General features: G+C 38.2%; 1 protein-coding gene across 1 annotated transcript; it reads left to right on the top strand.

Moving 5' to 3' along the window:
* The first annotated feature begins 1,261 nt into the window (after positions 1 to 1,261).
* On the top strand, positions 1,262 to 5,420 carry LOC131007816 (organelle RRM domain-containing protein 2, mitochondrial). Its single transcript, XM_057934733.1, is given in 5 exon segments — positions 1,262 to 1,495; positions 1,497 to 1,551; positions 2,911 to 2,979; positions 3,073 to 3,179; positions 5,059 to 5,420. Coding segments are annotated over 5 exon segments (444 nt in total). The 5' UTR covers positions 1,262 to 1,378; the 3' UTR covers positions 5,155 to 5,420.
* Positions 5,421 to 14,626: the final 9,206 nt, after the last annotated feature.

Below are 14,626 nucleotides of genomic sequence, written 5' to 3'. Positions count from 1 at the left end.
CTGATCTGACTTCTACATATTTTACTCCTCATCACATTCAAATGCATAAATTTTTGTTATTCATCATTTTCCATGGATAAATTTATCATCCATCAAAGTAAACACAGTTGTACTGATTTTACGATGAAAAAAGGTTACTCAGTGAAGTCAGGATACCTTGTTGCTATTAATTTCTATACACAGTTAAAAATGGAGCTATATTTGGCGAGCCAAAGATGAAGGTTTTTATGTGGAGAGCCATCGAGAACTGGATTTCTATCGAAGGCATCATGTCCCTAATGTTGGTATCTGTTATTGGTGTAAATAGGATTGAGGGACTACCTTCTTTTCATGTGGAAGACCACCCCTTTATCAAGTCGAGACAACACCTGCTCGATTTGGCGTCGCACAAGCATGAAAATCTCAACTAGAATTTATTTTAAGTATTTATATGGGTCTGCCTCCAGTGGATTTGGCGTCGCTTGTGCGACCTCTTCCAATAATCTCAACTAGAATAAATTAATCCTTTAATGTTTATATTTTTATTGAAATATATAAATAATTATTTTTAAAAACTTTGATTTATAAAATTAATTATATTTGAGAAATTTAGTGGATATTACTATATTAGTTTTAAACGAAAATGCGTAGCTAATCACATTTTAATCGGATTTGTGACATATGTTGTATATAGATATTCTTTTACACATAGAAGTAGAAAAAAAAAAATCAAAGAAAATTAATTTTTAACTTCTTTTGTATTATTATTATATTTGTTTTTTTACACTTCTTTCAATGAATTGTTGAATACTATCACATTAAAATTAAACATTTAATTTAATTTTTGAATTATAATTGATAATGTAAAATAATTTCTTACCAAACTCCGAATTGTTGACTAGTACTATTTACTAAAGAGAAACAATAAAATAAAAACGAGATTACTTTATTCTCGAGCACGAGAAAATACGTATATAAGCTAGTACTCCCTCCGTCCCACTGTAATTACACTTTTTTTAGCACGGAGATTAAGAAAAACTATTTTTTAGTAGGAAAGTAGTAATAAAGTAGTGTGGTCCACATCAATTAAGTACATATTTTTTACTTAAATGAAAAATGAGCCTATTAGAATGAGACACTTAAAAAAAAAAAATGAACCTATTGAAGTGGGGTGGAAGGAATACTAAATAAGTTACATTTGCAATTCAAACGTTATTAGGGGCCAAACATGACCTTAAGAAGAAAGTCTAATTAGAAAAGTTGTAGTGAAATGAAATGATTGAAGCCCAATGTTATCATAAACCCATAGAGGCCACTTGCAAACTAGGGAAATCCAACTCTACTCGCCTCTTTCTGCCTCTCTAAAACCCCAACCCAGGAAAATAGCTTAAACCCAGAAATGGCGATGAGGGCTGCGGCGAGGGCGGCGGTTTCCGCCAATTCTCAATCTGGAATGCGAACAGGAATAAAGGCTGTTTGCTCTTCTTTTTCCAGCTTCCCGTTTAATCTACCACAGGACCAAGACCGAGAAGCCTCCTCCCGCTGAACCCTCTACCAATCTCTTCGTCTCGGGTATCTCACTCACACACACCCGACATAAATCTCATAATGGCTTTAATACAGCAGTTGACAGTGTTCCGTGTTTTCGCCTGATTTTGGTTTTCGAGTTACAATTTTTGCCATGACTTTTCTCGATATATAGCTCTCTGCAAAATTAACTTAAAACTCTGAAATTTATTTCTCCTAATTTCAATTTCTTTGTTGTTGTCATTTTTTTTGAAGGGATTAAGGTTGAAGGGTTATTTGGGCATGATGTGTTTAATACAGCAGTTGGCAGTGTTAATCTGGTGTTTTGGCCTGATGTTGATTTTCAAGTTACAATTTGTGCCATGATTTTGATTGAAATAGAGCTCTATTAGAAAGAAAAAAAAAATCTAACTATTGCCTTCTTCTGAAATTCATTTTTCCTAATTTTCAGTTTATTACTCTTTTAAGTGGCTTTAGGGTTTTTCCAGTAAGTGTGCTTATTGGTATGTTCATACTTTTTGCTTAAACTGAAGGGATTTTTATAGGTATGGATTTATAGAAGCATATTACTAGAATCTTTAATACTGCTCAGTTTTAGAGGATGGAGCTCAGCATCTTTGATGCTGCTCAAGTTATGCTAGTTCTCTCCTTTGCTTTTTTATATTGATAGTCATTGCAATCCAAGCTTCGCTGTGATTACAATATTAGAGGTTACACTCAACTGATTTACGACTAGTGAACTGTAATTCATGGCGTTAAATGCTGGAATTTTTTCGCTTTACAGAAGAAATATGAAGGAAGTTCAATACAATTTAAAATCAACTATCCTGTTTTGCATGCTATGCTTGCTGCCTACCTTGATAACTCCATTGGTTTTCTGCATTCATAATTCAGTTAAATGGATGTTTGATTTTGAATTAAACAATCTTAAACTCCATTGATTTTCTGCATTGATTATTCAGTTAAATGGATGTTTGATTTTGAACTAAATGATTTTAGAGAACCGATATATTTATGTTAGGTTTTCTGCACACAATACAGTTTGGGAGTGTTCTGTGCTTTATCTTTTTTCATACCAGTCATAGTTACAAAATCGTAATAATTAAATAAAATGAAGTTTGTTATTTGAATACTAAGAATCCGAATACCATCATCATCACATCATGTATTATATTAAATACACAGGGCATGACAAGGTAAAAACACCCACAGAAAACCAAAAACTTTCAAATCTGTACACATATGTACTTGGAACTGTATTAAACTTTTGATCAAAGCATAATTAGTCAAAATAGTTATAATCAAGCTAATTAGCATCATAATCATCGTCATCAAATTCTCCTACTTCCGCCTCTCCATCATATTCTTTAGTTTTTCAAATTCAAATTCTTGTATGATTTCCAGGACTTAACAAACGCACAACAAGTGAAGGCCTTCGGGATGCTTTTGCTAAATTTGGTGAAGTTGTCCATGGTATGTTTATTTTTCCTATTCAATAATGCGGGATTTGTAGTAGGATTCTGGAAAATGTTAAAGCAATTGGCTGATTTCTACCTCTTTGTGCAGCTAAAGTGGTTACTGATCGTGTATCTGGATTCTCTAAGGGTTTCGGTTTCGTGAAATATGCAACAATAGAAGACGCTGAATCAGGGATTAAAGGCATGGATGGCCAGGTGAATAAAAGTACTCTATATGACTTCCTGTTTAAAATGATAAAAAGTTGTTGAATGCTAACTGGATTACTTGCACCGAAAATCAAAATTGCATTATGCCCAGTTTCTCAATCATCAGACAACCTTTTAGGCATAACACCTGTAGCTAGAATTGTTTGGAGAATGATATACTAAATGACTCACTAATCCAAATACCTTTGAGCTTCATGAGTGGTTTGACACCCTCCTCCAATCTAAATATTATTAATGAATAAGTAAAGAATCACCAATACAAAATAATTTCCTACTGTTGTATGTCCTTGGGAGTAATGAATTGTTTAGAGCATATGTTGTTGATGATTACAGGGTCTGTTTTGTTTTTCTAATTGACATTATTCAGAGAAACAGAATGGTGAAAATTGTCTCTTAAAAAAAAACAAATTGTAACTGTGGATATTCTTTTGGTTGTTACAGTATTTATATGTTTATATATATTTGTGTGCTCGTAAGGCAAATTCGTTAGTCTTTTTAAAAGATGTAAGTGTTACTACCTTCGTCCACCAAGAGTGTGGCACATTGGGTTCGGCACGGGTTTGAATAAAAGTTTGATAGATGTCTTTTTAGGGTGTGTTCTCTTTGGTTGTAAGTTTATCATTAGAAAAGAGGTAAAGAAAATATGAGAAAATTTTATCTCACTTTAGTGGTCCCCACTCTTTTTCTCTCATGTTCACTTTGATGGAAAAATATATGAAAATATTATGAAGAGAGAAAGAAGAGAGAGAACGAGAAAGATGAGTTAAATTGTACTTTGTGGGTAAAATTAAAAGAAGATAAAACTATACAATATGGAAAAAATTATCACAATTATAACTTGTGATAATATTATCATGAATTAGAGTGAAAATATGGAAACAGGAGCTGCTCGGGAAAGTTTTCCTTCCCGAGAAAATTTCCTTCTTGCTCGAGGAAAAATTTTCAACTAAGAGAATGTGTGAAAAAAATAGAAAAAAGGGGAAAATATATGTACTCCACCATGTTGAATAATGAGTTGGTTGAAGTTGAATTATAAAGATTGAGTGTGGACCATGGGGTGGTATGTTGGTAAATAAATGGTATTTGTAAGGTTGAATTATAAGGATAGCGTGTGGGCTCATGTCCTAAAAAGAAAAGTAATACAAATCAAATAAGGCAATTGTGAGTCTGTGACATTCTCTTGGTGGATTGAGGGAGTATTAGTTTTTATTTGAAAAATATAATGATGATTTGTAATACTTCCTCCCTCCCTCAAATATCTTCCTAAGGGAGGGTGACACAGGTTTTAATAAAAGTTAATTGTGTATTTGATAAGTGGAGAATGTGTCCCACAAAAAGTAAATATTGTAAGGGTAATAGTTGGTGAAATTGTTTCCAAAAATATGTTAGGAAGATGTTTTCGGGACGGACTAAAATGGAAAGAGAGGAAGATGTTTGAGAGACGGAGAGAGTACTACGTATATATTTTCATATTTTTAGAATTATGTAGAGATGCATTTATCTAGCATTTTTTCTAAGAAAAAGAAGTGACGAAATACTTCCATGTGTCTATAGCATGATTTAATAACTAATATTATTTAATAAACACATTCTCTGACTTTTATGTTTGCCCTTGGTTTAGGCAATAATGTTCATAATTTTGTGTTATTCCATGAGTTTGTGAATCCTCATCTATGTCCACTTTGTAGACTAGATGAAAAGGTTGAATCAATATGTAGTGTTGTCGTGGTTTGTTTGGGAATGAAACAAGTGCAATGTTGATATTGACCTTTAATATATTGGTAAAGCCTGAAGCGAAAACTGATAACTGCTTGGTCGTGATATTTTTGGTTGAAAAGCTTGTTGATTGTTGTACTGTGTTTTGTAGTTTTTGGATGGTTGGGTTATATTTGCGGAGTATGCAAGACCGAGAGCTCCTTTCCCCCCTATGAACAACAATGCACCTCCTCAGCGTCAATGGTGAAGATTACTATGAGTCATTTATCAACGAAACATTGATTCATATAAACAGGTGTCTGAGTAATTCATCCAGTTGTGGTGTCAGCTTGTTGTTCCGCCATGGTTACATTTACATGACCGGATCATTCAATGTTTGGAATTCCGTTAATGTATTTTTTGAATATCCATTTGGCATTCATAAGGTATACGAATTTGTTAGAGATGTTAAAGCACTGGATTAATACTGGGTTGCCGGCTAGTTTTATGACCTGTTAAATAGGTTTCCATCTCTGTCTTTCTCTCTCTCTCTCTCTTATATCTTTGGCCACCAGCAGAAGTGATCTGTTCAAGATTCTTGCAGCAATCACCCCACGTTTGAGTTTTCTTGAGTATTTGAATTGTTGATCACTTCTGCTATCCCATTCTGTCGTAATACTGGTTGTGTATTGGTGAATCATTTTGAGTAAGATTAGCTTGTTATTTGTACCATTAACCTTCATGTTGAGAGATGGTAATTGTCCCATTTCTGTTCGTTTTAGGAAACAAATTATCACTATTATTTATTTGTTTTAAGCGGTCATTCTTCTATGATTTTTTTAGGTGTACTGTGCATTCGGGTTGATCTGTATCCAAATCCCAACCTGCATCTTGATCTAAACTTGTATCTTGATTCAAATCTTGTAAATGACACTATTCAGTTATATAAGGGTAAAAATAACACTGTCTGTAATTAATGCTATTCTGTTATACAAATGACACACTATTTAGAAATATAAATGATATTTTCTGTAATTGACATTATAAGATTGTAAATGATACTATAATATTTTAAATAACACTATAAAATTGAAAATGATGCTATAATATTTTAAAATATTACAGTGTCGTGTCATTTATACGATTTGGATCAGGATGCGAGTTTGGATTAGCATACGGGATCTGGATACGAAATAATTCGAATGTACTATACACCGGAGTGTGTAGGAGATTTTGTGTGAGTTTTTTATGCCCGTGTAATCTATTACTAACACGAGATCATTAACAGTACATATCTACTATTTTCTTATATTCACATTTCATTTATAGTTCACTTTTATTTCTCAAACATATTTAGAAAATAAATTTAATGGTTTTTGGAAAGTGTAATTTATATGCCGTTATTATATTTTGTCTTTATTTATTGCTTCATATATTATATCTATAAATTTTAAGTAAGATAATTTAGTACAACAAAAGTTTTAAAATAATTCAAATTAAGAAAGTAAACTATCATATGGAACATTTAAAAAGAAAGAGGATTCCTCTCTAAAATGAAAGAGGATTAATTTTTTGGAAAGGTGAGCAATTTTTCGTGTAGCTAATTATAAAAAATAAAATAAAAATAAAAATACAAAAATAGCGCAACTCCAGCATCTTCGAATTCTAATGCATTGCCAACATTCATAACACGATTTATTTTTATTTTTTTATCTTCTTTTTTATATTTCTTTCTAAGATTTTAAAATTCAACTAATTATAAAATATTTAATATGCAAATTAAATTAAAGATCACGATATGCGCTTTAATTTGATATATTTATATACATATTTAATTTAAAATGTAAAAGTTATATTAAAGATTAATTTTTTAAAAAATTATCTCTCTTTCATCTTTTTTTGAATAAATCTTTTATTTATTTATTTTTGTTTTTATTTTTTTAACTTATTATTTTTGCCTTTTCATAATATATGGTTTTAATATTGTGAATTTTTTAAATTTCTTTTATTTTTTCAATATTCAGCTTAAAATATATTCAACTAAAATTATTATTATTTTTATTATATTTATATATGATAACTAGGTTGGTATCAGTTAAAATATAAAGCATTTTACGTGCATTATACGGGATGCAAATGTTAGTTGTTTTTAAATCTCTACTTAAATCGTTGCAACCTAATTCGCTATAATAACAGAAAATCGTTGCAACCAAATACAAATATAACAACTTTTCAATTAGAGTACAACGTGATTTATATAAATTGTTTTAAAATCTGAGTAGTGATAAACGGACACCAGGTGTACTGAACACCTGGTAAAAAATCGGTTTTTTTGGTGGGTAGAGAGTGGGCCGGTTTTAGGGGTTTATTGGTTTTACTGTTTTATCCCTTGATTTTTTCCATGTATATATATCTGAAATTAGTCTCTCTCTTGATTTTTTCGTCCATTCTCTTTCCTTATTTTTCGTCCATTTTCTTTCCTTTTTTTTTCGGCTAATTTGTTTCTAATTTTCACAAAATCTTCCATTTTGTTTCCTTAATTTTTGAAGACTTTGTTTCCTTATTTTTATGTTTTTATTTCAGAAAATTTTATAAATTATATAATTCGAATATATTTTTTTTTCGGTTTTGTTATTGATTTATTTGTTTTTAAATTTTATTATTGATTTGTTACCAATAATTTAGTGTTTCTTGTTATAATAATTCTAGATTTGTTTCCGAATGTTTTTTTTCTAAATTAATATTATTTATTTATTTTTCAAAAATTATTACTCCTAAATTTTGTGTTTATTTGTTTTTTATTAATTTGTTTCAACTGATTTTGTGTTTCTCCTTAAAAAAATAAGTACTAGATTTGTTTTCGGATATTATTTTTTAATTTTTTGAAAATTAGATTTTTTTATAAGATAAAAATAATTTTTTTTCTAATATTAAATTATGTTATTATTTTGGATATTTATATTGCTAAAATTTTGTTATTTTTATTTGTTTCCACTAATTATCCGTTGATAAATATACTCAATATATTGTTTCCAATATATTTGGTGATTCTTCTAAAAATAATCATAGATTTGTTTTCACTAATTTAGATATTCTCATTCTCCACCAAAAAATGTAACACATTCAAAAATTATATATGTTATACAGTTTTTTCACACGATTTCCCTACGTATGAATCACTGAGTAATTGTATTTCTACTTTGCTATTCACACTAATTTATTTCAATTATATTATGCAACTTGATTACATTGAGTATAGTTATACGAGTTCATTAGACACACTATAGTAGTTCTCTGAGCAAAATTCCATCGTATGATTCATGAATATTAATTTTTATTTCAAAGTCACTACATTATTTCATTTAATTAATTCAACTTTGTTGGGAACCTTGTGGAATATCCTAACCCTTGTTTTGATGATACCAAAATTCATAGGACTTAAATGTAATAGACTAGAATCGTTTTTGAACTCAAGTGTTAGAGTTCGTTTCTAGTTTAGTTGCGGTGTCAAAGACTGAAGAGTGAAGACTGAAGAACGAAGACTGAAGACTGCAGTTACCAACTGAAGTATCAGTTGAAGAATCAGTTGAAGACTGATTATTTAATGCGCGCCATGGACTGATACTAAAGTCAAGTATCAGTTGAACATTCCTCCTAGGACTGATCTTCCAACGTTCAGAGGAAGCCACGTACGCTCAAGTACAGCCGCATTAAATGCAGAGATATCTCAATATCTTATCTCTGCAGAGGTCATTCCTATATGGTGGTTACTTTTCAGAGATGTCACATCTCCTGTCCATCAAAGAGAGCCGTTTCCACACAGACAAGGAACCTCGAAGATTGAAGCCTCAGCCCAAATTCGAATTGCTCTCCAACGGAAGAAATCTTGAGGACGATTTACGCCAACGGATCTATTCAAGAGTTCTCCTACAAATAGCGCTCGAGGATCACTTCAACCTTCACCGATTCAACGACATAAGCTGAAGCTCTGCCGAAATAGCTACTCAGCCTAAAGCTTAAACCGCCCAAAGCTTGAATCGAAGAAGAGAATTCCAAAGCCAAAATCAGTCACTGCTGATTACATACATTCTCTTAGACCCTAGGCATATATTCTGTGTACCCAGAAGCTAAAGCTCAAACTTGCTTCAAAGAACTCGTTCTTTGTAAGTATAGTTGGCACTCGTTTAAACCTCTCCCCCATAAGAGTGTTTGAGTAACTCGGAGTTTCAGAAGGTGTTCTGAACTCTGATAGGGAAGTCTGAGAACGAGGTGTGCTTAGCAAGGAAATCCTGCGCGAGCTGTGTAGGTGCTGAAATCCTGCGCGAGGTGTGTAGGTAGGGAAACCCTACGCGAGGTGTGTAGGTGCTGAAGAGAGAGTTTATCTTCAGTTCACGGTTTGCAGTGCACCAGGGAAGCACTTGCAGAGTGGATTGTTGGTCTGATCAACCAGCCGTGGATGTAGGAAAGAGTTTTTCCGAACCACGTAAAAGTCTCTGTGTTATTTACAGCTTTCAGTTTTACATTCATAACTGTGTTATTTCAATCGATAAAACTGAATGCTGACTAACTGAAAAGAGAAACCTTAATCCAACTATCTGCTCCACCGAGGCTATTCGAAACTAAGTTTAATTTCCGCTGCGTATGATATCAATTTGACTCACTATCCTCTGATAGTAAGGAAGAGAGATATCATCTTCATCTTTGCAAACACGACTGAAGCCCTTACGTGGATCAATTAAGTTCCAGTGACTTAACTGATAACTCTTTACTGAAGAGCTTTTAGTATCAGTCGTCAACCCTGTTGGTCAATACTTATTTCGGTTAAACAGGTGTCTTGTTTGCTTGTAAAGTTTCGCTTCTATCTCTGACTGAGATCCCTCTGATTGAGGTTTGTAGATAGTCATAAAAATAGCCTATAGGTGTATTCCCCCCCCATACACCTATTCAAGACCCCCCGGACCTAACAATTGGTATCAGAGCAGGTTGTTCGCAAGAACTGATTTATGCCTTATTGTTATGATTTTCGGGGATTTATAGTTATATAATGGAATCATATTTTATTGATTTTATTAGTAGTTTGTGATGGTGATGTAATGTTTTGCAGGGAGGTTTTAAAAAGGAAAAAATGTTAAACTCAGACGAATCTGGAGCAAAAAGGTGTCGAGGCGTGCTCACACCCGTCGTTGGGCTGCCCAAGACTCTCGCCCGAGTGCGCATGGCCCGTGCGCCCAAACGCCTAACACCCCTCGGCAAGGCCTCGCCGAGGCCCTTGCCCCACATCGCCGAGGCAGCCCCCTGGCCTCGCCCAACTGCTCGCCGAGGAGCAGCCTCCTCGCCCAACAGCTCGCCGAGGAGCAGCCTCCCATCGCCGAGGTCTCCCTTGGCCCTCGCCCAGCCAGCGCCGAGGGTCTTCATCTCCTCGCCACCTTCCATCGCCGATTCAGCAGCAATCCACACAGCAACTCGCCGAGCTCCACCTTCCAATCGCCGATCTGCTCCTGCATATAGTCGAGGTCTTCACTCCATCGCCGAGTTCAGCACTCCCATCGCCGAGCTCCAGCCTTGGCCCTCGCCCAGCCAGCGCCGAGGAGCTCCAGCCTCGCCCAACAGCTCGCCGAGGAGCAGCCTCCCATCGCCCAGCCAGCGCCGAGGAGCTCCAGCCTCGCCCAACAGCTCGCCGAGGACCTGTACTGAGCTCGGCGAGGCCTTCATCTCCTCGCCATCTTCACTCCGCGCCGAGCTGCAGCCTCCCATCGCCGAGCTGCAGCCTCCCATCGCCGAGCTCCAGCCTCCCCTCGCCGATCCAGCCTCTCGGCGCCGAGGCTTGGCCCTGCCTCGCCGAGGCACCTCATTCCCTCGCCCAAGCGAGCCCTCGCCGCGTGCCAAGGCTCTCGAATAAAATCACTTTTATATCCAAAAATAAAACACGCCAATAGCTTCTTCAACACTGCATCCGGGACACGTGGCAATCTCTAACTGAAGCAAAAGAGACTAAAATAGGGTGAAGCTTGGGTTACACACGGGCGAGAGCCTTGGCACGCGGCGAGGGCTCGCTTGGGCGAGGGAATGAGGTGCCTCGGCGAGGCAGGGCCAAGCCTCGGCGCCGAGAGGCTGGATCGGCGAGGGGAGGCTGGAGCTCGGCGATGGGAGGTTGCAGCTCGGCGATGGGAGGCTGCAGCTCGGCGCGGAGTGAAGATGGCGAGGAGATGAAGGCCTCGCCGAGCTCAGTACAGGTCCTCGGCGAGCTGTTGGGCGAGGCTGGAGCTCCTCGGCACTGGCTGGGCGATGGGAGGCTGCTCCTCGGCGAGCTGTTGGGCGAGGCTGGAGCTCCTCGGCGCTGGCTGGGCGAGGGCCAAGGCTGGAGCTCGGCGATGGGAGTGCTGAACTCGGCGATGGAGTGAAGACCTCGACTATATGCAGGAGCAGATCGGCGATTGGAAGGTGGAGCTCGGCGAGTTGCTGTGTGGATTGCTGCTGAATCGGCGATGGAAGGTGGCGAGGAGATGAAGACCCTCGGCGCTGGCTGGGCGAGGGCCAAGGGAGACCTCGGCGATGGGAGGCTGCTCCTCGGCGAGCTGTTGGGCGAGGAGGCTGCTCCTCGGCGAGCAGTTGGGCGAGGCCAGGGGGCTGCCTCGGCGATGTGGGGCAAGGGCCTCGGCGAGGCCTTGCCGAGGGGTGTTAGGCGTTTGGGCGCACGGGCCATGCGCACTCGGGCGAGAGTCTTGGGCAGCCCAACGACGGGTGTGAGCACGCCTCGACACCTTTTTGCTCCAGATTCGTCTGAGTTTAACATTTTTTCCTTTTTAAAACCTCCCTGCAAAACATTACATCACCATCACAAACTACTAATAAAATCAATAAAATATGATTCCATTATATAACTATAAATCCCCGAAAATCATAACAATAAGGCATAAATCACCCCCCCCACACTTAGCCTTTTGCTTGTCCTCAAGCAAAAATCAGTATAAAACTAATGAAAAGATGGTATCTCGATGCTCAATTCCAACTAGACTTTCACAGATAATTCAAGGTTTTTCACAACAACACACGATTCTAGATGATGCAGTTGGAATCTTTCCCATGCCTCATGAAAAGGCTCGTCAGCTCCTTGGATGAAAGTCATGATCTGTGTACGGATTTCCTGCGTCTTATGGTTGGGGTAGAATTTTATCATAAACTTCTCACATGCTTCCCCCCAAGTGTTGATGGAATTTGGAGGCAAGGACAACAGCCATGTCCTTGCCCTATCCTTAAGGGCATAGGGGAAGCACTTGAGAAGTTTATGATAAAATTCTACCCCAACCATAAGACGCAGGAAATCCGTACACAGATCATGACTTTCATCCAAGGAGCTGACGAGCCTTTTCATGAGGCATGGGAAAGATTCCAAGAATTACTCCGGCAGTGTCCGCAGCATCAGCTGGCTCCTGCAATGCTGAGCCAATTTTTCTATGATGGGTTGATCCACACCTCCCAATTTATGGTGGACAGCACTGTAGGAGGGAACATCGCCAGAAAAACCGCAGCTGAACTTAATCAGATTTTTCAGACACTGGCGGAGAGTTCACAGCAGAAGACCACCCGGGGACGACGGGTGGAGGCAAATGCAGTAGGACCAAATTGCGAGCTGCAAAAGCAGATGGCCACTATGATGAGAGAGTTACAACAGCTCAAGAATTACTCCGGCAGTGTCCGCAGCATCAGCTGGCTCCTGCAATGCTGAGCCAATTTTTCTATGATGGGTTGATCCACACCTCCCAATTTATGGTGGACAGCACTGCAGGAGGGAACATCGCCAGAAAAACCGCAGCTGAACTTAATCAGATTTTTCAGACACTGGCGGAGAGTTCAAGAACTATCTGTCTCTGACTAGTTCTACTTGAACTAGATCCTTATTAAAGGTCTCGAAAAAGTTTTGCTCTTTCTTATTGTTTTGTGCTTGCTACTTTCTTTATCTGCTGTTACCAGTTATCTCTTTTTTGATGGAGACTAACCACAGCAGATATCTTCTCTACCTATGTTTTGTATTGAAAAATACGACATATGGAAGTTTCGGCTTGAAAGCTTCCTCATTGCCCAACATTGTAGAATGTGGGAAGTCATCACCAGCGGTCCAATCATTATCACCGAAACTATAAAAAGGGTTCCTACTGACATCCGTCAGGAACCTTACGATGAGGACTAGCCCAAGTCAAAGGCAGACTTCACCACAGAAGAAAGGAAGCAAGATGAGCTAGACAACCTCGCCAAAAGCATCATCTCCGGCACCGTTCCTGACAAGTATGTCATGAAGATCATCAAGTGCAGGACAATAAAGGAGATGTGGGATATTCTGGAAAGAATGTGCGTAGGTTCTGAGGAGATCAAGGAGAATAAGCTTTCCATAGCTTGTCAGAAATTCGACTCCTTCCTCATGCTCAAGAATGAATCTGTCGAGGAAATGGAACAAAGATTCAATCTCATATTGAATGAAGTTCAATCCATTTCCAAAGACAAATACACTCAACGAGAAATCAACTTGAAGATTCTTCGAGCACTGCCACGAGGAGAATGGCAGATCTACTCAGTCGCTCATCAGCATAAGCCAGGATTCAGTCAGCTCCCGACAAACAAGCTTTTCTCCGATCTCATGGCAAATGAGTTCGATCTTCTGAGAAATCTTGGTAACAAGAAGGCTGGAGGATCAGACGAAGATGGTCCGTCAACCTCAAGAGGAGTTGCACTGAAGGCCTCAACCAGAGAAGGCAAGAAGCAGATCAAGGAGCCAACGGAACTCAACCCTGAGGACTTCTTCAGTCAATATGCCTTGTTGACTGACAGATTCAACAAGATGGAGTCCAAGTTCCGGAAGTACAAAAGGTTCCACAAGCAGCACTACAAGGGAAAAGAAAGAGAAAGGGACTCCAGACATTCCACAGATCGAAGCGGAGAAAGGAAGTCAGCCGCTTACGACATCAAAGAATTGGAATGTTATGGATGTAGAAAGAAATGACACTTTAAGCATGAATGTCCTGATCTGACTCCAGCTGAGCGCAGGGAACTGAAAGCAAAGAAAGATCGTAGATCTTTGAAGAAGAAAGCGATGGTTGCTGATGATGCTGACTCTTCCAACGACACATCAGAATCATCCGACTTCGACAGTTCCAGCTCAGATGATGAGAGCCGAGCCCTGATGGCCAACGAATCAGAAAGTGTAGCTGACAACAGCTACGACAATGGAATGAATGGCCCAGAGGTAAAATCTCTCACGAAAACTCCATATACTGATAACTTCCTGATGCTTTCAGGAGACCACTCAGAATCTGGAGATAGCTCATCCGTTGAAACTGACGAGTTTGATCAGCTCCTGACTGATCACTGTCAGCTGAGGAAAATGTTCGAAGATCTCCTCAAGCAGAATCAGAAAAAGGACAAGGAGATCGATGATGAACGAGCTAAACATCAGACAATCATCTACTTTCCGGATGAAACATGTCTTGATCAGCTAATCATGGAGAACAGCCGACTGGAAGAAGAGCTCAGAATCTCCAACTCAGAATGTGAAAGAGCTTCTCATGAAATCAAAAGGCTTAATCACAAGCTGGAAGAAACAGTCAAGAACTGCATGATGCAGTCTCCCATGATGAGCAACTTTCCATCGAAAGGACTGGTCAACAGCATCGGAGGAAAGGTTGCAGCTGCCAAAGGAAAGGATATCATGATCATCTCTAAGAATGATCCTTCTGAAATCACAACCT

The sequence above is a fragment of the Salvia miltiorrhiza genome, chromosome 2 (genome assembly GCF_028751815.1).
Source record: "Salvia miltiorrhiza cultivar Shanhuang (shh) chromosome 2, IMPLAD_Smil_shh, whole genome shotgun sequence".
NCBI lineage: Eukaryota > Viridiplantae > Streptophyta > Magnoliopsida > Lamiales > Lamiaceae > Salvia > Salvia miltiorrhiza.
Note: the sequence above shows the minus strand (reverse complement) of the source record. Positions and strands in the feature narration are given on the sequence as shown.